Source organism: Pseudomicrostroma glucosiphilum, assembly GCF_003144135.1.
Source record: "Pseudomicrostroma glucosiphilum strain MCA 4718 unplaced genomic scaffold BCV69scaffold_1, whole genome shotgun sequence".
In the NCBI taxonomy this organism is placed as follows: Eukaryota; Fungi; Basidiomycota; class Exobasidiomycetes; order Microstromatales; family Microstromataceae; genus Microstroma; species Microstroma glucosiphilum.
In genome coordinates, this window is record NW_020289913.1 from 510,351 (window position 1) to 524,703 (window position 14,353).

General features: G+C 57.0%; 4 protein-coding genes across 4 annotated transcripts; all 4 read right to left on the reverse strand.

Annotated features, from left to right (window-relative positions):
- Positions 1–580: 580 nt before the first annotated feature.
- Positions 581–2,191, reverse strand: BCV69DRAFT_275140 (hypothetical protein; the record flags this gene model as incomplete). Its single annotated transcript, XM_025491063.1, has 1 exon — positions 581–2,191. One exon carries the CDS (start codon positions 2,189–2,191, stop codon positions 581–583), a length of 1,611 nt encoding a protein of 536 aa, XP_025350824.1.
- A 786-nt stretch (positions 2,192–2,977) lies between these two features.
- On the reverse strand, positions 2,978–5,098 carry BCV69DRAFT_7016 (ENTH-domain-containing protein). The gene is made up of 3 exons (XM_025495464.1): positions 4,720–5,098; positions 3,808–4,632; positions 2,978–3,729 (listed from the first exon to the last, which is right to left on the reverse strand). Exons 1-3 carry the CDS (start codon positions 4,935–4,937, stop codon positions 3,219–3,221), a joined length of 1,554 nt encoding a protein of 517 aa, XP_025350825.1. The 5' UTR covers positions 4,938–5,098; the 3' UTR covers positions 2,978–3,218.
- Positions 5,099–5,746: 648 nt separating this feature from the next.
- Positions 5,747–6,083, reverse strand: BCV69DRAFT_243559 (hypothetical protein; the record flags this gene model as incomplete). The annotated part of the gene is made up of 2 exons (XM_025490077.1): positions 5,747–5,913; positions 5,999–6,083. Coding segments are annotated over 2 exons (252 nt in total), but the record flags the coding sequence as incomplete, so codon positions are not given.
- Positions 6,084–10,831: 4,748 nt separating this feature from the next.
- On the reverse strand, positions 10,832–13,985 carry BCV69DRAFT_285925 (putative 5-aminolevulinic acid synthase; the record flags this gene model as incomplete). Its single annotated transcript, XM_025493505.1, has 3 exons — positions 10,832–10,884; positions 11,927–13,683; positions 13,714–13,985. The coding sequence occupies 3 exons, from the start codon at positions 13,983–13,985 to the stop codon at positions 10,832–10,834; spliced, it is 2,082 nt and encodes a 693-aa protein (XP_025350827.1).
- Between the last annotated feature and the right edge of the window lie 368 nt (positions 13,986–14,353).

A 14,353-nucleotide genomic window follows, 5' to 3' on the forward strand; every position in this document is an offset into this window, starting at 1 on the left:
GGGAAGAGGCCAAAGCCCCGAGAGCTGACCTGGCTCCGAGGTGCGAAATCTCCCTGGCGGCCCCTTGCATGCCCTAAAAATCCCCGCGTGGCTCATAACAAGGCAGGTCCCACACTGCAAAAGGGGTTCAATATCAGTACGGAGGGTCAGCAATGCATGAAGAGGGGAACACTGACGCTCTCCTACCTTTCGAGGCTGGCAGTGAAGCCGAGGACACAAATATTGCTCTTCTGCAACGGGATCTCACGACTCGCGTGCCTGAGCTTGTCACTTCCGTTCCTGCGATGCGGAGGGCCCTTGGGCGTCAAGAGGGCGTACAGGCACGCGTCTGGCGTACATCTTGGCAGATCGTCAATGCTCCGAAGAGAGTGAAAAGTATAATGGATTGACCGTGAATGGTAAAAGTAAGGAGTGATGAGAAAGAAAGGTGATGAAGAAATCTAGACAGGAGGGGAAGGTGTACCAAGAGTAAAAGATAGACAAGGATTAGGGGAGGGGAGGGCGAGCCTGACAATGTGGCCAATGGAGGACACGAGAGACCGGAATCATTCGCGAGCAAATCAGATATAGCTAGAGCCTCTTACAGGATCAGGCCGAGGAGGCTGAGGAGTCCACCTCCAATGTCGAGCAGAATGTTGTCTCCGCTGAGGTCGATGAGCGAGTCAGAGTCCTTGTCGGCAGTGGTGAGCGAGCTAGTCTGGGTCACGTTGGATGCACAGTAGATCTCCGAGCAGTCGGCAGTTGGCACAGTGTCAGTAGGGTTGCAATCTCCGAAGAGGTCCAGGATGCACAGCTTGAGGGTCACGTTGGAAGCGTCGATCAGGGACCTCTTGCTGCTCTTGGCTCGAGTGGCCTGGTAGGTACCGGGAGGGCAAGTCAGGCCAGAGGTGCTAGTGGCGGCAGGTGCAGTCGAGGTGGCCTTGGTGTGCTTGGCCTTGTGAGTAGTCTTGCTGCCCTTCGAAGAGTTGTCGTCATCGTCACAGTCAGCGGTGCTGGTGGCCTTGTGATGGTGGGTGTTCGTGGCAGCGGTGCTCTGGCTCGAGTGCTTAGCCTTGTGAGTGGTCATCGTGCTCTTATGAGTCGAAGGCTTGTCATTGTCATCGTCGTCGCAGTCGGCGGTGGAAGTGGCCTTGTGGTGATGGGTCTTCGGGGCAGAGACAGTCGTGGCCGAGTGCTTAGCCTTGTGAGTAGTCTTGTGGCTCTTCTTGCTCGAGGTGTCGTCACCATCATCATCACAATCGGCAGTAGAGGTAGCCTTATGGCCGTGCGAGCTCTTGGTGGTCTTGGTAGTGGTAGTAGTGGTGCAGACCTTGTAGCACTCCTTGTCACTGCTGCGGGCTTGGAGACCAAGAGCGCGGACGTAGAGGGAATTATCACCAACGACGGCTACCTCGCGCTTAGCGTAGTCGCCAACGGCGGCGAGAACGGCCTCGTCGGAGAAGTCACCTCGGCGAAGGATACTGGACAGGAGGCCTTCGCCATGGGGGAAGCTCTCAATGTCACCGCTCAAGACGTCGGCGTCAATGTCAAGACCGCTGAGGTCGATAAGAGAGCGGCCAGAGTGCTTCTTGCCGTGCTTCTTGTGGTGCTTCTTGGGAGACGAAGCTGTCGTGGTCTTCTCACTGCTCAGGACATTGGCATCAACATTGATGCCGCTCAGGTCGAGGAGCGAGTCTCCGGAAGACTTTGTTGCCTGCTTCTTAGTCGAGCCAGAGGAGCTCGACGTGCTGCTGCTGAGGACATTGGCGTCCAGGTTGAGTCCGCTCAGATTCAGCAGAGAGCGACCGGAGTGCTTCTTGGCATGCTTCTTGTGCTGCGTCTGGGAAGAAGAAGTGGTGGTCTCGGTGCTGAGGACGTTGGCGTCGACATTGATGCCGCTCAGATCAAGAAGCGAGTCGCCCGACGACTTCGTGGCCGGCTTCTTGTTCGAACCAGAAGAGCTGGACGTCGAGCTACTGAGGACATTAGCGTCCAGGTTGAGACCGCTGAGGTCGAGCAGAGAGCGACCGGAGTGCTTCTTGCCAACGACCTGGTCCAGGCTCAGGACATCGACGTCAGCAGTCAAGTCACTGAGATCGATGAGGGAGCCGCCAGTGCTCGAGGGGAGACGCTGCTTGGGGGTAACAGCGGCGCTGATAGTTGCAGCGTGCAGGGCGAGGGCCACGAGGGAGGTAGAGATGAAGGAACGCATTGCGCTGATTAGTGGAAAAGGTGAGGCGATTAGAGTGTAAAGAATGTGTTGGACCGGTAGACGGTAGTAAGTGAGAAGTCGAGAGAAGGAGTGTGTAGGAGTGGGAGTAGGAGTGGGAGTGGGAGTGAGAGAGTGTAGAGTGTTGTGAGGATAGGAATGTTGAGAACGGATTCTAGATGCCCGTCTTATATCTCTTTCTCGAAGGGTAGTACCACTGCCTCAGATGAGGGGCCAAGCATTGACACTGCTAGTGCTGAAGCCCGAGCAACGTCGTACCATCCTAGTCACACCCGCTTCTCCCATCTATCGAGTTGCGCTTTGCCCGCTTCGAGTAGATCCGAGCTTCCACCCCTAAATCTCATACAATATGGATCATCATTCACACCCGACCAAAAAGTTCTCCTGTACTCTGAATTCCGGCGGCTGCAAGTGCGACGGGTCTGCTCAAACGCCCACAATCCACTCTTGCGGCTCATCTTACGCCTTCGCTCGAACCTCCGACGAGATCCGAGCCACACTTTTGCTTCCGTCCACTCCCATTTCATGGTTTGATTGATGAAAGGCTGCTCCCCGGCAGCTCATTGCCGTACGACCGGAGCTACAAACGCAGCGCCCAACATCCAACTCCTAATTGACCAAATCAAGGTCTGCTTCACGGCACGTTCCTCCTGCCCAACCGGAGCTACCATGCACCGCCTTGACCTTATTGAGTTCTTGGCGTCGGCGTACGGATGGAAATAGGGGTCCCCGGGTCGCGAGTTGTAAGAGCGCAAGCGCATCGCGCATCGATAGGGGTGGTCACTTCCCGAGCCCCGAAAGGGGTACAGCCGCCGCTCCCGGCCCTCATCGCGCACAGACAGGGGTGCATTCACCAAGAAAACGAGCTGCGAATTCGGATCGGTTCATTGCACGAGCAATAAATTGTAGTTGAGGACGAGAAACGAGAGCGACAAGGACACAGGGAGCGGGCCGGCGAGAAGAGGTCAGGCGAATCGATGGGAACTACGATCGCCATCCGACGAACACGTCACAGGAAGTCAAAGACGTCCTTCTTTTGCTGCTGCTGCTGTTGTGCGCCACCGGAGGATGCTCCACCTCCCCAAACGCCAGCTCCGGTCTTCTCCTTGGCCAGATCGGCCATTGTCTTCTTACCGTTTCCAGCAGCTGAGCGTTTGGATGACCCTGCGCTCGAGGCCCAGAGATCGTCGAAACCCGAAAGACCAGACGAGGTCGCTGGTTTGCTGGATGTTGAGGGACGAGCGCCTTGCTGTGAGGGAAGGGTGGCTTGGGCTGCAGGCAGGGATGCACTAGAAGACGCGGTTTGCATTGTGGGTCGGAGAGAGGAAGGCGAGAGGACGCTGCTTGTCGAAGGGCGAGCAGAAGGAGACGTGACGGAGCTGGTAGGAGCCGAGCTGCTGCTGCCGTTGTCTCCACCTAGGAAGTCGAAAATGTCCCCTCCCGATGCCTTCGGGGCAGGAGGTGGAGCGGCTCTCGACGCTGCTTGCTTGGCAGGAGCTGCGGAAGGAGCGCCTTGGAAGCTGATGAAGCAGAGGCGAGTGACGCGACGGTATCAGTAAGCAGTCTACCGAGCGCCTGAGCCTTTCTTTAGTACTCACTCGTCGAAGTCATCGCCGAAGGCGTCTGCAGTCTGCGGAGCAGCGGGAGCAGCAGCTGGCTCGTCATCATCGAAGCTGAAGAGGTCCGCTACTTTGGCCTCGGGCGCCTTCTTCTTTGGCGGGGCTGCCGCTCCTCGGCTGCTGCTCTGCACAGATGCAGATGATCTTGACGCAGTGGACCGTCGGGGGGCAGAACCTGCAACGTCGTCGTCACCGGCATCGTACTCGTCGAAGCTCTCCCGTGCTGCTGCGCCACCGGGATATGCGCCAGCTCCACTACTAGTTCCAACGGCTCCTCCACCGGCATTGAAGCTATCACTACCAAAGCCTCCATAACGACCTCCGCCAGAGCCTGGGACAAAGTCCGAATTGCTGACGCCTTGATACTTTTGGCGATTTGCTCGCGCTTTGCGACGTTCTTGTCGGATGCGGTCTACGTCAGAAAGTAGCTCTGACAGCTCTTTGGCTCGATTGCGCACATTCAGACCCTGGTCCTTGCCGGCTTCATCGATGTAGTGGAAGTTCCGCAGAATTTTGATCGTACCCAAATGCGCCCTGGCATCGTCTACGACACGCTCAGAGCCATGCTTGGTGAGGTACTCGAGCAGGGTGAGAGACTTGTAGATCTGTCTCCATTCCCTAGCCTCCCTCTCCATAAAATTTCGGAAGATGGCCGGCATGATCTCATTGAAGTCCTGGAAATTCTGGGTGGCTCCTGCAATCTCCTGCATCAGAGTCGAGGAGGCTCCCCATGGGTCATCACTGGTAGCCTCGTTTACTTTCGCCTCGATGTCCGAGATGTTGAGAGCATAATTCTTGGCTTGGCTGTGGTGGGAATAGGAGGCAGCAATGGTCTATGAGCAAAAGTCGCAGGAGTAGCAATGAGTCCCCGCTTAGATCAATCCTACTCACGTCCATGCTGATTTGAGGTCGTAGAAAGTCAGATTCGAGATCTTGTTTCCACTACATCGGCCAAAAGAGTCGTCAGAAAGAGCGACGTTCGCACGGGCGATTGAAGAGTAGGAACGCAGGAGGCGATTTCGCAGCAGTTGAAAGTCGATGTCGAGGTTGTTCAGTGAGGTGGAGCGCAGCCAAGGAGGAGCATTGTCGGGGACCACGCGAGAGAGCATAGCGTACGTGTTTGCAGTGATGCACAGCAGCAGTAGCAGAAGTGTTGAGAGCGTCGATGAAGAATCAGAGAGCGAGGTGTAGGAGATAGCATAGGTTTGGAGGGGCAAAGTAGTCAAGTGCAAAGGTCAGCTCGTCTGGTGCATCTTGGTTCGGTCTTCTCCAGCATTGCTTTGACTTACAGCTCGTCCAAGTCCTGTTCGCAGATGAGCAATCGGGCGAAGGCAAGGTGTCCGTTGGACATGCATTAATATAGAGGTCGAGGTTGCTGTTGCTAAGGCCGCTTCAGTCTTGTGGACTGCTTGCTACCACTTACCATTGTCGGCTAAGGCAACTGGGGATCAAGCACGGGGAGGTAAATAGGAGCGAGGAAAGAGGACGGAAGGACTGGTACTGCAACGGAATCTATGGCCTTGAGCTGGCAGCGTAGAGATGACGAGTGATGGTTGGATGATGACACGGAGGGGTAGAGGGAGGAGGAGTAGCAAGACGAGGAGCGCACGAAGCACTCGGCCAGTCGTCGGGTCCAACACCACACAGACGCAGTGCCTGGCGCGACTCGCCCGTCGGGTGGATCCAGCCAGCCCTGCCCCCGCTCCGGCCCGGCAGTCATCGCCACGGACGTCCAAGGTGGTGGATACAAGGCGAGCATCGACGACGACGGACGACGATGAATGGTATGTGATCGTCATTACAGGCCTTAAACGTCGCAACGGGACGATATCAATCCCACACAGCATGAAGAATGGGCCCTATGACCTCCCGTCGCCTCCACGGCACAGGTCGGCCTACCACGGCCCTTCCCATCGTCTTAGATCTGTATCCTGCTGTACCTCCTATTGGCAAAGATCTGACTTCCACAAAACACGATGAAGGCAGCATACACCAGTGCTGCTCCGTAGCATGCCGTTGCCACTCCCATGTAGTCCTCCGGGTCGTTCTTTGAGCCTTCGAAAGCCTCCCACTGATTTGCAAAGCCTGTAGTGACCAGAAATGCGGGTGAGATCGTTAGCAGAGAATAAGGATGATCGTCGAGCATGTAACAAAGGCCGCTGAAACTCACCGAGACCAATCACTGCGAGCATCAGCACTCCAAAGACTGAGAGGACTGTGCAGCAGCTCGCTGCCGGGACAGGAATGGAGGGACGTCGAGATCCGCTCAGATTGTCAGCCGAAGTTCTGATTGCCGTCCTATCGTCAAGCTACAACGGCAGAATTTCTTGCCCTGTTCGCATCAACTGCATCGTCGCCACTTACCGAGAGCAGGGCCGACCAAAGGCTTCATCGACATGACGGGAAGAGGGCGGTTTGGGTTTCGATTCCGATCGGCCCTATTGCTATCTGAACGCTGTCAGCCGAGTGAATTCCCCAAAGTTCAAATCCGAGAGACGAGCGGAGGGAGGTCGCTGAAAGTGTAGATTCAGGTCCTAGGCGATGACGATGGTCAGGCAGGCAGTGCGTATGGGCGAGATCGGGAGTCTGAAGGCTGCGATGGACGGAAGAGGAGGCGAAGGGGAGCTCCACACGGAATTTGGCTCAGACGCACTTTTTGCTCCTTCCGCTCAGCTCACCTTCCTGAAGTCTAGAGCAGTCCTCTCCGGCTTTGTATGCTACCAAGGGCCATGTCAGGCTCATCTCCACCTCCGTCTACATTCGGACGTGAGCAGATCCGACCGTCTGCGCGAGACTTGGCCACTTACGACGCTGAAGCCCTCGAATGGCCTCCTTCCGCCAACGTCTCTCGAGGTGTAGCTCCTCCCACGCTCAGCAGCGGCAAGGGAAAGGGCAAAGGACCGAGCGATGCGACGGCTTCGACAACAACTTTGTCTCCATCAGCTTCAGAGAAATCCAAAGTCAAGAAGACAGTGAGGATTGCCCAGCCCACGGAGGAAGATGTGAGGTACTTCCAGCCAGCGCCAAAGGAGAGGGAGGTACCTGGTCAGACATTTGCAGCTTCTTTGTCACCTGGACCCTCGCGATTCAAAGCCAGCAGATCGAGCACCAGCAGAGAAAGTGGGCATGGTCAAGCTGAGGATGGAGAGGAAGAAGCAGACGTTCCCGCTGGGCGCTTCCGCCTGCCCTTGGACGGAGAAGACTACGCTGATGGACGTGGCCAAAACGGCTCCTACCCTGCCGTGCCCCGGATGCCCATGGTTGCGTCTGTGCAGGAACGACCACGTCGGCAGGCAGGTTCACAAAATGCTGAACCAAGCACCTCCGCTGCTTCTGTACCATCTGGAGCCTCTCGGTTCAAGGCCATCAAAGCAGCAGAGAGAAGGGTGGCTCAGGCGACTTCTTCAGATCCATCGGGCTCAGGTAGGCCCGTAGCTCCCCCAATCATCAGACCCACCACTGGTAGCTCGACAAAGAAACGGGATGAGGCATCTCAGATTGCTGCAAGAGACGAAGAGGCGATATCGGGCAGCCAAGAGGGTGAGGAATGGCTCGATGAGAATGGAAAACCTATGAGCGCGTTCAGGAAAGCCAGGCTGAAGAAGCAAGGTCTTAAGCCTCCTGGCGGCAGCGTCAAGCAGAAGAGGGCGGGTCCAGCGCCACCAGAGGAAGATAGTATAGCTAGACCTGCCAGTCAGGGTGGTGAGGAGCATGCAGAAGACTCGTCCGAATCTGGCGAAGGCGACTTGCCTTCGCTCTTGCGGTCCATTTCGCAGGAGAACAGTGAGAGGATCAGAGCGATGAAAGAGGAGGAAATTGAGCAGGATGTCAAGGATCTCGAAGCAATGTTCGGGAAAGATCTGCTCGAGGGCTTGCGACAGAGGAAGACCGGAAAAGCGTCAGCATCGTCTCTTCCGGCTGGCCCGAGCTTACCTGGGCCTGCTAAGAGCAGTAGTGTGAGGCTTGACGCAGAAGAAGCGGATCGATCTGCCTCTACTGTCCCTGCCCAGAACCTGGAAGAGCCGCGAGTACCCACACGCAAGTCTCAAGCCGACATGATCTTCTTCGACTCCCTTGGTAAGGCATTGCCTATACCTAGGCACCCTGTCGACTCGCATCATGGCCATGCACACGCGCAGTACGGCCTCGATCATCATGACCCATCGAACGAGGGCTACAATCCAAGCTCGCTTCTGCTGATGGCCAGAAGCACTATACCCAGTCAAAGGACAGTAGCTCTGAATCTCTTGAGCCGAGTCTGTTCGTTGTATCCGCCCCGGAACGCAATCAAAGAACTGACCGAGAATCGACTCAAGCTCATGCCTAATGTCATACCAGATGGTAGTGTGGTGGCTTCATGGCTATCCAAGGTCGACTTCCACAGCAATGTCGCTCTGATCTCGATCTTCTTGCTCATAGATAGGCAGAGGAGCGTTAGATCTGCCGCATTGAGTACGTTGCGCATCTCTCTTCTATTCGGGCCTCCTCTGAGCGAGCCCTCGCACGCAACATCGGATAAGAGAGGCATCTCCACGGCGCGCAGTATCATCGACAGCGGTCTATTCTCAGGCTTCGCCAATGTACTGAGAGGAGATGAGGAGGAGCGCAAAGCCAGCCGCGAGCTCATCTTGCAAATACTGCTGCAGCTAGGCGAAGCAGACGCTGAAGGCTCCACGGCGCTCATGCAGGCTGACAGAGGGAGACTGCTAGAGACCCTCCTTCAGACTGGCCTCAAGATGAGATGGCCTGCCAGCGAAGGCGGCAGCGAGGTGCATGGCGTCGCTCTGCCGAGTCCGGCTGCTGGAGAGCTACTGCTGCAGCTTGTACGTTCTTCAAGGGCCAATGCTGAGCGACTTGTTAAAACAGGTTCGCTCGATGTTCTGCTCAGATTCGTCGCAGTCCCACCTTGGACGCTGTCAGAATCTGGAGACGCCGATGAAGAAATTTTGTCTATTGGCTACGACCTTCTGTCTACAAGTCTTCAAATCTTCCTAGATCTGGCCCGATATGGCTTCCACGCAAGCCTAGTCTCGAGGGCGTGGGAAGTCTTTCAACCCATCCACGCTTGGTTCCTGAAGTCAGCGTCGCGCACGTATCAGGAGCAGCAAGTGGCGGAGCGATTCTACCGTTTGCTCGCGATGTGGACGGTCTGCGCCACTGATCCTCACCAGACGACGCCTGAGCACGAGGTGACCTGGAGCCAGGCAGAGGGATGGATCGAGCTCAGTCTCGATGCTCTATCCGCGCTGAGCAGCAGTCGTTCCGATGGATCGAGTAGCCAGGCTAGACCGCTCTGTGGGGTCTTGAGTCATCTTGAAGCTTGGCTAGAGGGTGCTATGCGCAATGCGCCGGAGAGTCGAATGAGCGTGATTGAGCAGATCGGCAGAACCTTTGCCGAGGCTAGTGATGACTTCGTAGCCCAGGTGCAGAGCGGTTTCAGTGCATACCAGGCCGATGCCGATGCTGACGACGATAATGATGACGGAGCCCGGGCTGCAGAGTCCTTTGCAACTTCCTGCGAGGCTGCTGCCCGCCTCCTTCACCTGTCCGCGGTGACAAGCACTTCTGAGCTCGAGCACACAGTCAGACGAATCGGTCAGGAAAAGCTCCGCGAACGTGCGTCTCTGATGAAAGCTCTCTCCATTGCAAGTCAAGAGCAGCGTCAGCAAGTCCTCTCCTTTGTTGTTGCTCTACTTGAGGACAGCCCTAGCGACATTGACCTTCCGTTCACCCTTGCTCTACTATCGGCGGTACGGCCTGGAGAAGAGTCCTTCGCCTGCAGGCTCATCGACACCTGCCTACTCTCCGCCGCCAGAGGTGATACAGACCGGGGCAGCTTGCTAGGCTGTCTCAAGCCGTTCTACATGGAGTGTCTCGGCATCCGACCTAATCCCAATCTCGAGTCGCAGCGTCTCCTTATGCACCCACCAAGCCAGACGCGCCCGGAGCACTTGAAGAGGACCATGTCTTTACGCCCGCCTCCTCGCAGCACGCATCGCTTCGATGCCAAAAGCAAAGACGTGTCAGAAGAAGGCGATACAGAGGAAGGCGACGGAAAGGCCTCCGCCAAAGAGGAAGTAAACGTTGAGCTAGATCCCGTCACCAACACGCCTCTCTGGACCTGTCCCGCCTCTGGGTTGCCCCTGCGTTTAGACTGGCCTCTATTGCCTCTGGACGACCTCCTGCGCAGCGCTGAATCTTCCGTCTTCAACCGCTCCGACAATCTTCCCGCCGACTGGGACCCAAATGAGCGCCAAGTCGTGCAGGCTACGCTGGAATTCACCAACTGGATCCTGGAAGGGATCACGAAGGCAGTGCCCGCGCAAGCGACCGCGCCGCCAACGGTGGAGACAGGGAAGACGCTCAGTGCGACACATGTATACTTTGCAGCTCAGAAGGTCTTCATGCTCGAGTCTGGGATACAGGGCGATCTCAAGAAGTGGACTGGGGCGGTCACGGGCAAGGATCTCTTCCGAGACAAGAGCATTGCTCCTCTTCTTGCGCGTCTCCTCTTCCTCGCAAACAAGCTTCCATCGGGAATTGAGCAAGAGGTCACGCTGGAGCGACTCGCCTCTGAGCACTTGGGAGAGGAGACAACGTACTACTCCTTCTATACGGACCTTGTAGGCCTGTACGACTCCATCTCCTATGGCGACCCATCATTCGCCCTCTCACTCCTCCCTCCCACTGTCACCATCGCATCTCCTAGCGGCGATGTTGGGAAAGAGCCGCTCTATGCCGTCGACTACCGCAGGCTGCTATGGCAGGACTACGCCCATCTTCTACCTACAATGCGGATGCGCGTGGCGGAAGCGCCCGGTGGGATAGAGGCGTACCTCTCTTCCCCTCCTCCTCGTCGCTCTGATCGGCGCTCCTTCTCCGCAGCAGGCTCAGGCTCAGGCTCAGACGCAGATGCAGATGCAGAAGCCCACCTAGAGGAACAAGCCGCATGGGAGCAGCGCTCCTCCCAGGCAAAGCGGGACGAAGCACTTATGCTCCAGTGCTATCTTAACGCACTACTCCCCTCTGGCGCAGCCGGCGGAGCTGAGGGTGCCCCTGGTCTAGCGCCAAAGACGCAGCCACTGATGTTCCGAATCGCACTGGACCATCTGTGCTCCTTTCTCTGGCGTGAGGTGCGACTGGAGCATGCTGAGGCTGAGGGAAGCATGGCGAAAGAGCAACTCGAAGCTGATGACGATGAAGAGGAGAAGAAGAAGCGTCGCTCCCTAGCACGAGCGCTGTTCTCTTTCCCTATCTCTCCAACTTCAAATCAGAACGACAGCGGCAGCGGCGGCAGCAGCAGTGGGACAGGAGGAGTTGGAGCAGGCGCTCACCCACGTCTGCAAGACTACTTAATCCGGTACGACTTGCGTCGCAGCACTTCTAGGCAGTACCAGCATCAGCATCAGCCTGAGCGAGTACAAGAGGAAATTCCTCTTCTACCCCAACTCCAATCCCAGGTTCTACCTCAAGTTCAAGACCGAGCCGAAGGAGAGACCGGAGAAGAGTTCAGTGGAGTGGTGGCGGGGATCGATAAGCTAGGGGCCGAGGGCGAGGGTGATGGTGATGGTGATGGTGAGGGAGAGGATGATGACACTGAAGGAGCGAGGCTAGTACATGCTCGTCGAGCCTGGTTGCGGGGAGTTCTCGTTCTTGAGGCGTGAGCTCGAGATGGACCGCGATGCTGGCGGGCGGGCGGGCGCCTATTGATCTTGATCTTGACTGTGTATTCTTGTAGTCTTGACGTTGTAGATTGTCATGTCTGTACTTAGGGACAAAACCCCACGAGAATTATCAGAGATCAGAAAGTCACGCTTGTCGAGAACGAAACATAAAGGAACAAGAAGAAGCGGGTTGGTAGGGCCAACACGGAGGGGTTTGATAGTTCAAAGAGAATAGAAGAAAGGTTTCGCACAGACAGAGGTGTGATCGATCGATCGGCGCGCCACAACTGAAGAAAGGCTGCACCGCTCATTGCAATACAACGACTCAGCTCAAGCTCAAGCGCTAGCAGCAGCTCCTCCATCTCCCTTGATTGCGACTCCGGCAGCGACGTCCATCTTCTCACTCTTCCTCTCCCCCTTTGCTCCCTCCTCACCGGCAAGGACACTCTGTACGCCCAGGAGCTCATCAGTCCAAAGTGGAATGCTCGCCTCGTCCCTCTCTGCCTGTACAAAGAGGTCCGCCAGTGCATCCTCTCCTGGTTTGGCAGCCCGAAGGTCGGCCACACGTCGTAGGTTGAGCTTGGTAAAGACGTCGTCGAGTGCCTTTACCAAGTGCTCTACATCCTCTGCCGAGTGACCAGGAGTGGGGGTGATGCGCAATCGCTCCAATCCACGGGGGACAGTTGGGTAATTGATAGGTTGGACATAGCAGCCGTGCTCCTCTAGGAGCATGTCCGAGGCGGCTTTAGCCTTCTCTGCCGATCCGACCAGGACGGGAACAATGTGCGATGGATTGTGCTGCAGCGGGATCCCAGCAGCAATCAAGGCGTCCTTGGTCTGACGAGTTCGAACCTGCTGCAATTTGCGAGTATGGTTCGAGGCCATGAGGATCTCAATTGCCGTAGTTGCACCCGTGAGGACAGCGGGAGGCAAAGTGGTGGAGAAGATGAATTGGGGCGCAAATGAGCGGATCAGGTCCACGAAGCGGTTCGAACCGGCAATGTAGCCGCCTACGTTGCCGTAGGCCTTGCCGAGGGTACCGGTGATGATGTCGATGCGGTCCATGAGAGAGCCCTTTGTATTGCCACCTCGCTCCTGGAGCTCCCAGTCCAGATGCTCTGCAACACCGGCTCCTCGTGGGCCGTACATGCCAACGGCGTGAACCTCGTCGAGGAAGGTCATTGCACCGTACTTTTCGGCCAGATCCAACGTCTTCTCAATGGGACCAACCGTACCGCACATGGAGTAGACGCTCTCAAAGGCAATGATCTTGGGAGTGTCAATGGGCAGCGATGCGAGCTTTGCCTCGAGGTCGGCCATGTCATTGTGCTTGTACACCATCTTCCTAGCGCCAGAGTGGCGAATGCCCTGAATCATACTGGCATGGTTGGAAGAGTCCGACAGGAAGACGCAATCTGGTAGCTGCGATCCGAGAATGGATAGCGTAGCGTCATTGGCAGCGTAGCAGGACCCAAAGACGAGGGCAGCCTCCTTGCGATGAAGATCGGCAATGACTGCCTCGGCTCGCTCAACGTGCTGGTTGTGACCAGCGATGTTTCGCGTGCCACCAGCTCCGGCACCATATTTCTCAAGAGTGACCTGCATGGCAGCAAGAACATCAGGGTGACGACTCATGTTCTGATAGTCGTTCGCACACCAGACGGTGATCTCCTGGCCCTCCTCCGACAGATGACCCCTCGGCGCCTTTCCAGCCAGACGATTGATGTTGTTAAAGTATCGGTAGGACTTGTCGGCATGCTTGGCCATGATCTGCTTGTGATAGAAGGCCTCGTAATCGAAGCCTGGCCCAGTCTTGGGCTGGGGAGTGGGTGGTATACCCAGACCAGATCCTGGCGTTCGTACCTGCTTCTTGATGCTCTGCTGTCGGTAAGGTGCTCGACCCTGAGCAACAAAGGCGGCTGCCTGATCGGCAGCGGCCGAGGCAGCTGCTGCTCGGGCATGAGGACACCTGGACACGTCTCCCATGCCAGCGGTGTGTACCCCCTCCTTTGCATGGATACGGTCGAGCTGGTCCTTGGGAGTGACGTCTCGTACGGAAGCCTCCTGATGGGCAGATCGGCTGACGAAGCGAGCCTGAGCAGGTGTGCTGTTGGCCATGGCCATCATGTGAGGGCAACCTCGGGCTGCGCCACCAGCGGCAATGGTGTGAGCCATGCCGGAACTGAGGAAGCTGTGAGGGCCAGTACCAAAGAGGTAAGACCCAGCAGCGCTGGTGGTGGGAGCGGCCGTCTTGAGGGATGCAGCATGAGGGCAACCAGCGGCGGCGGCCTCTTCCGCAACATCGGGTGTGGCAGTGGCCGTCTCAATTGCCTCCTTCATGACTGGGCACTCCTGCGCTCGTACGGCGAGGCGAGTGGGTCCACCGGGGAGGAAAGAGGTGTGAGACATCTTTCGCAGTTGGCCCGTTGGGGTCCTACCCAGGTAAGGGCAGGAGGACCTGAACTGCTTTAGGGCAGATAGAGAGCGGTCCATGTTGAATGCGTGGGTAGAGTGATGAAGGTGTGTGTGTTGTGAATCTCAGAGGTATCTCACCAACAGAGGGTGGATGGTGATGGGTAAGGAGGAGTCAGGACGACGAGGTGTGTGACCCTGAGTGGCTGGGGAAGAAGCCCTGGCTGACGTTCATCCAGGCATTGCAGGCAGGCGTGGCAGGGCGGCACAACTTGGCAGTGGGATCCGCCCTGCGCCTGACAAATGCCAATGACTTGCCCGGCCCGCCTTGAGTTGCCGCCACTGACGGACCTCGCTGCCTCACCGCGCGCGCCGCCTTTGATCCCCGGCCATCGCACCCCACCCTCCGCGGCTGCCCTCGCCTGGCAGACAGCCTCAACACGACGCCG

Excerpts from the sequence above, each read along its gene's own strand:
- BCV69DRAFT_7016 (XM_025495464.1), bottom strand. The coding sequence starts at position 4,937 with ATGCTCTCTCGCGTGGTCCCCGACAATGCTCCTCCTTGGCTGCGCTCC. Across the intron at positions 4,633-4,719 it reads GACCTCAAATCAGCATGGAC|CCAAGCCAAGAATTATGCTC; the intron begins GTGAGTAGGATT and ends TTCCCACCACAG. Across the intron at positions 3,730-3,807 it reads TTCGGCGATGACTTCGACGA|CTTCCAAGGCGCTCCTTCCG; the intron begins GTGAGTACTAAA and ends CTGCTTCATCAG.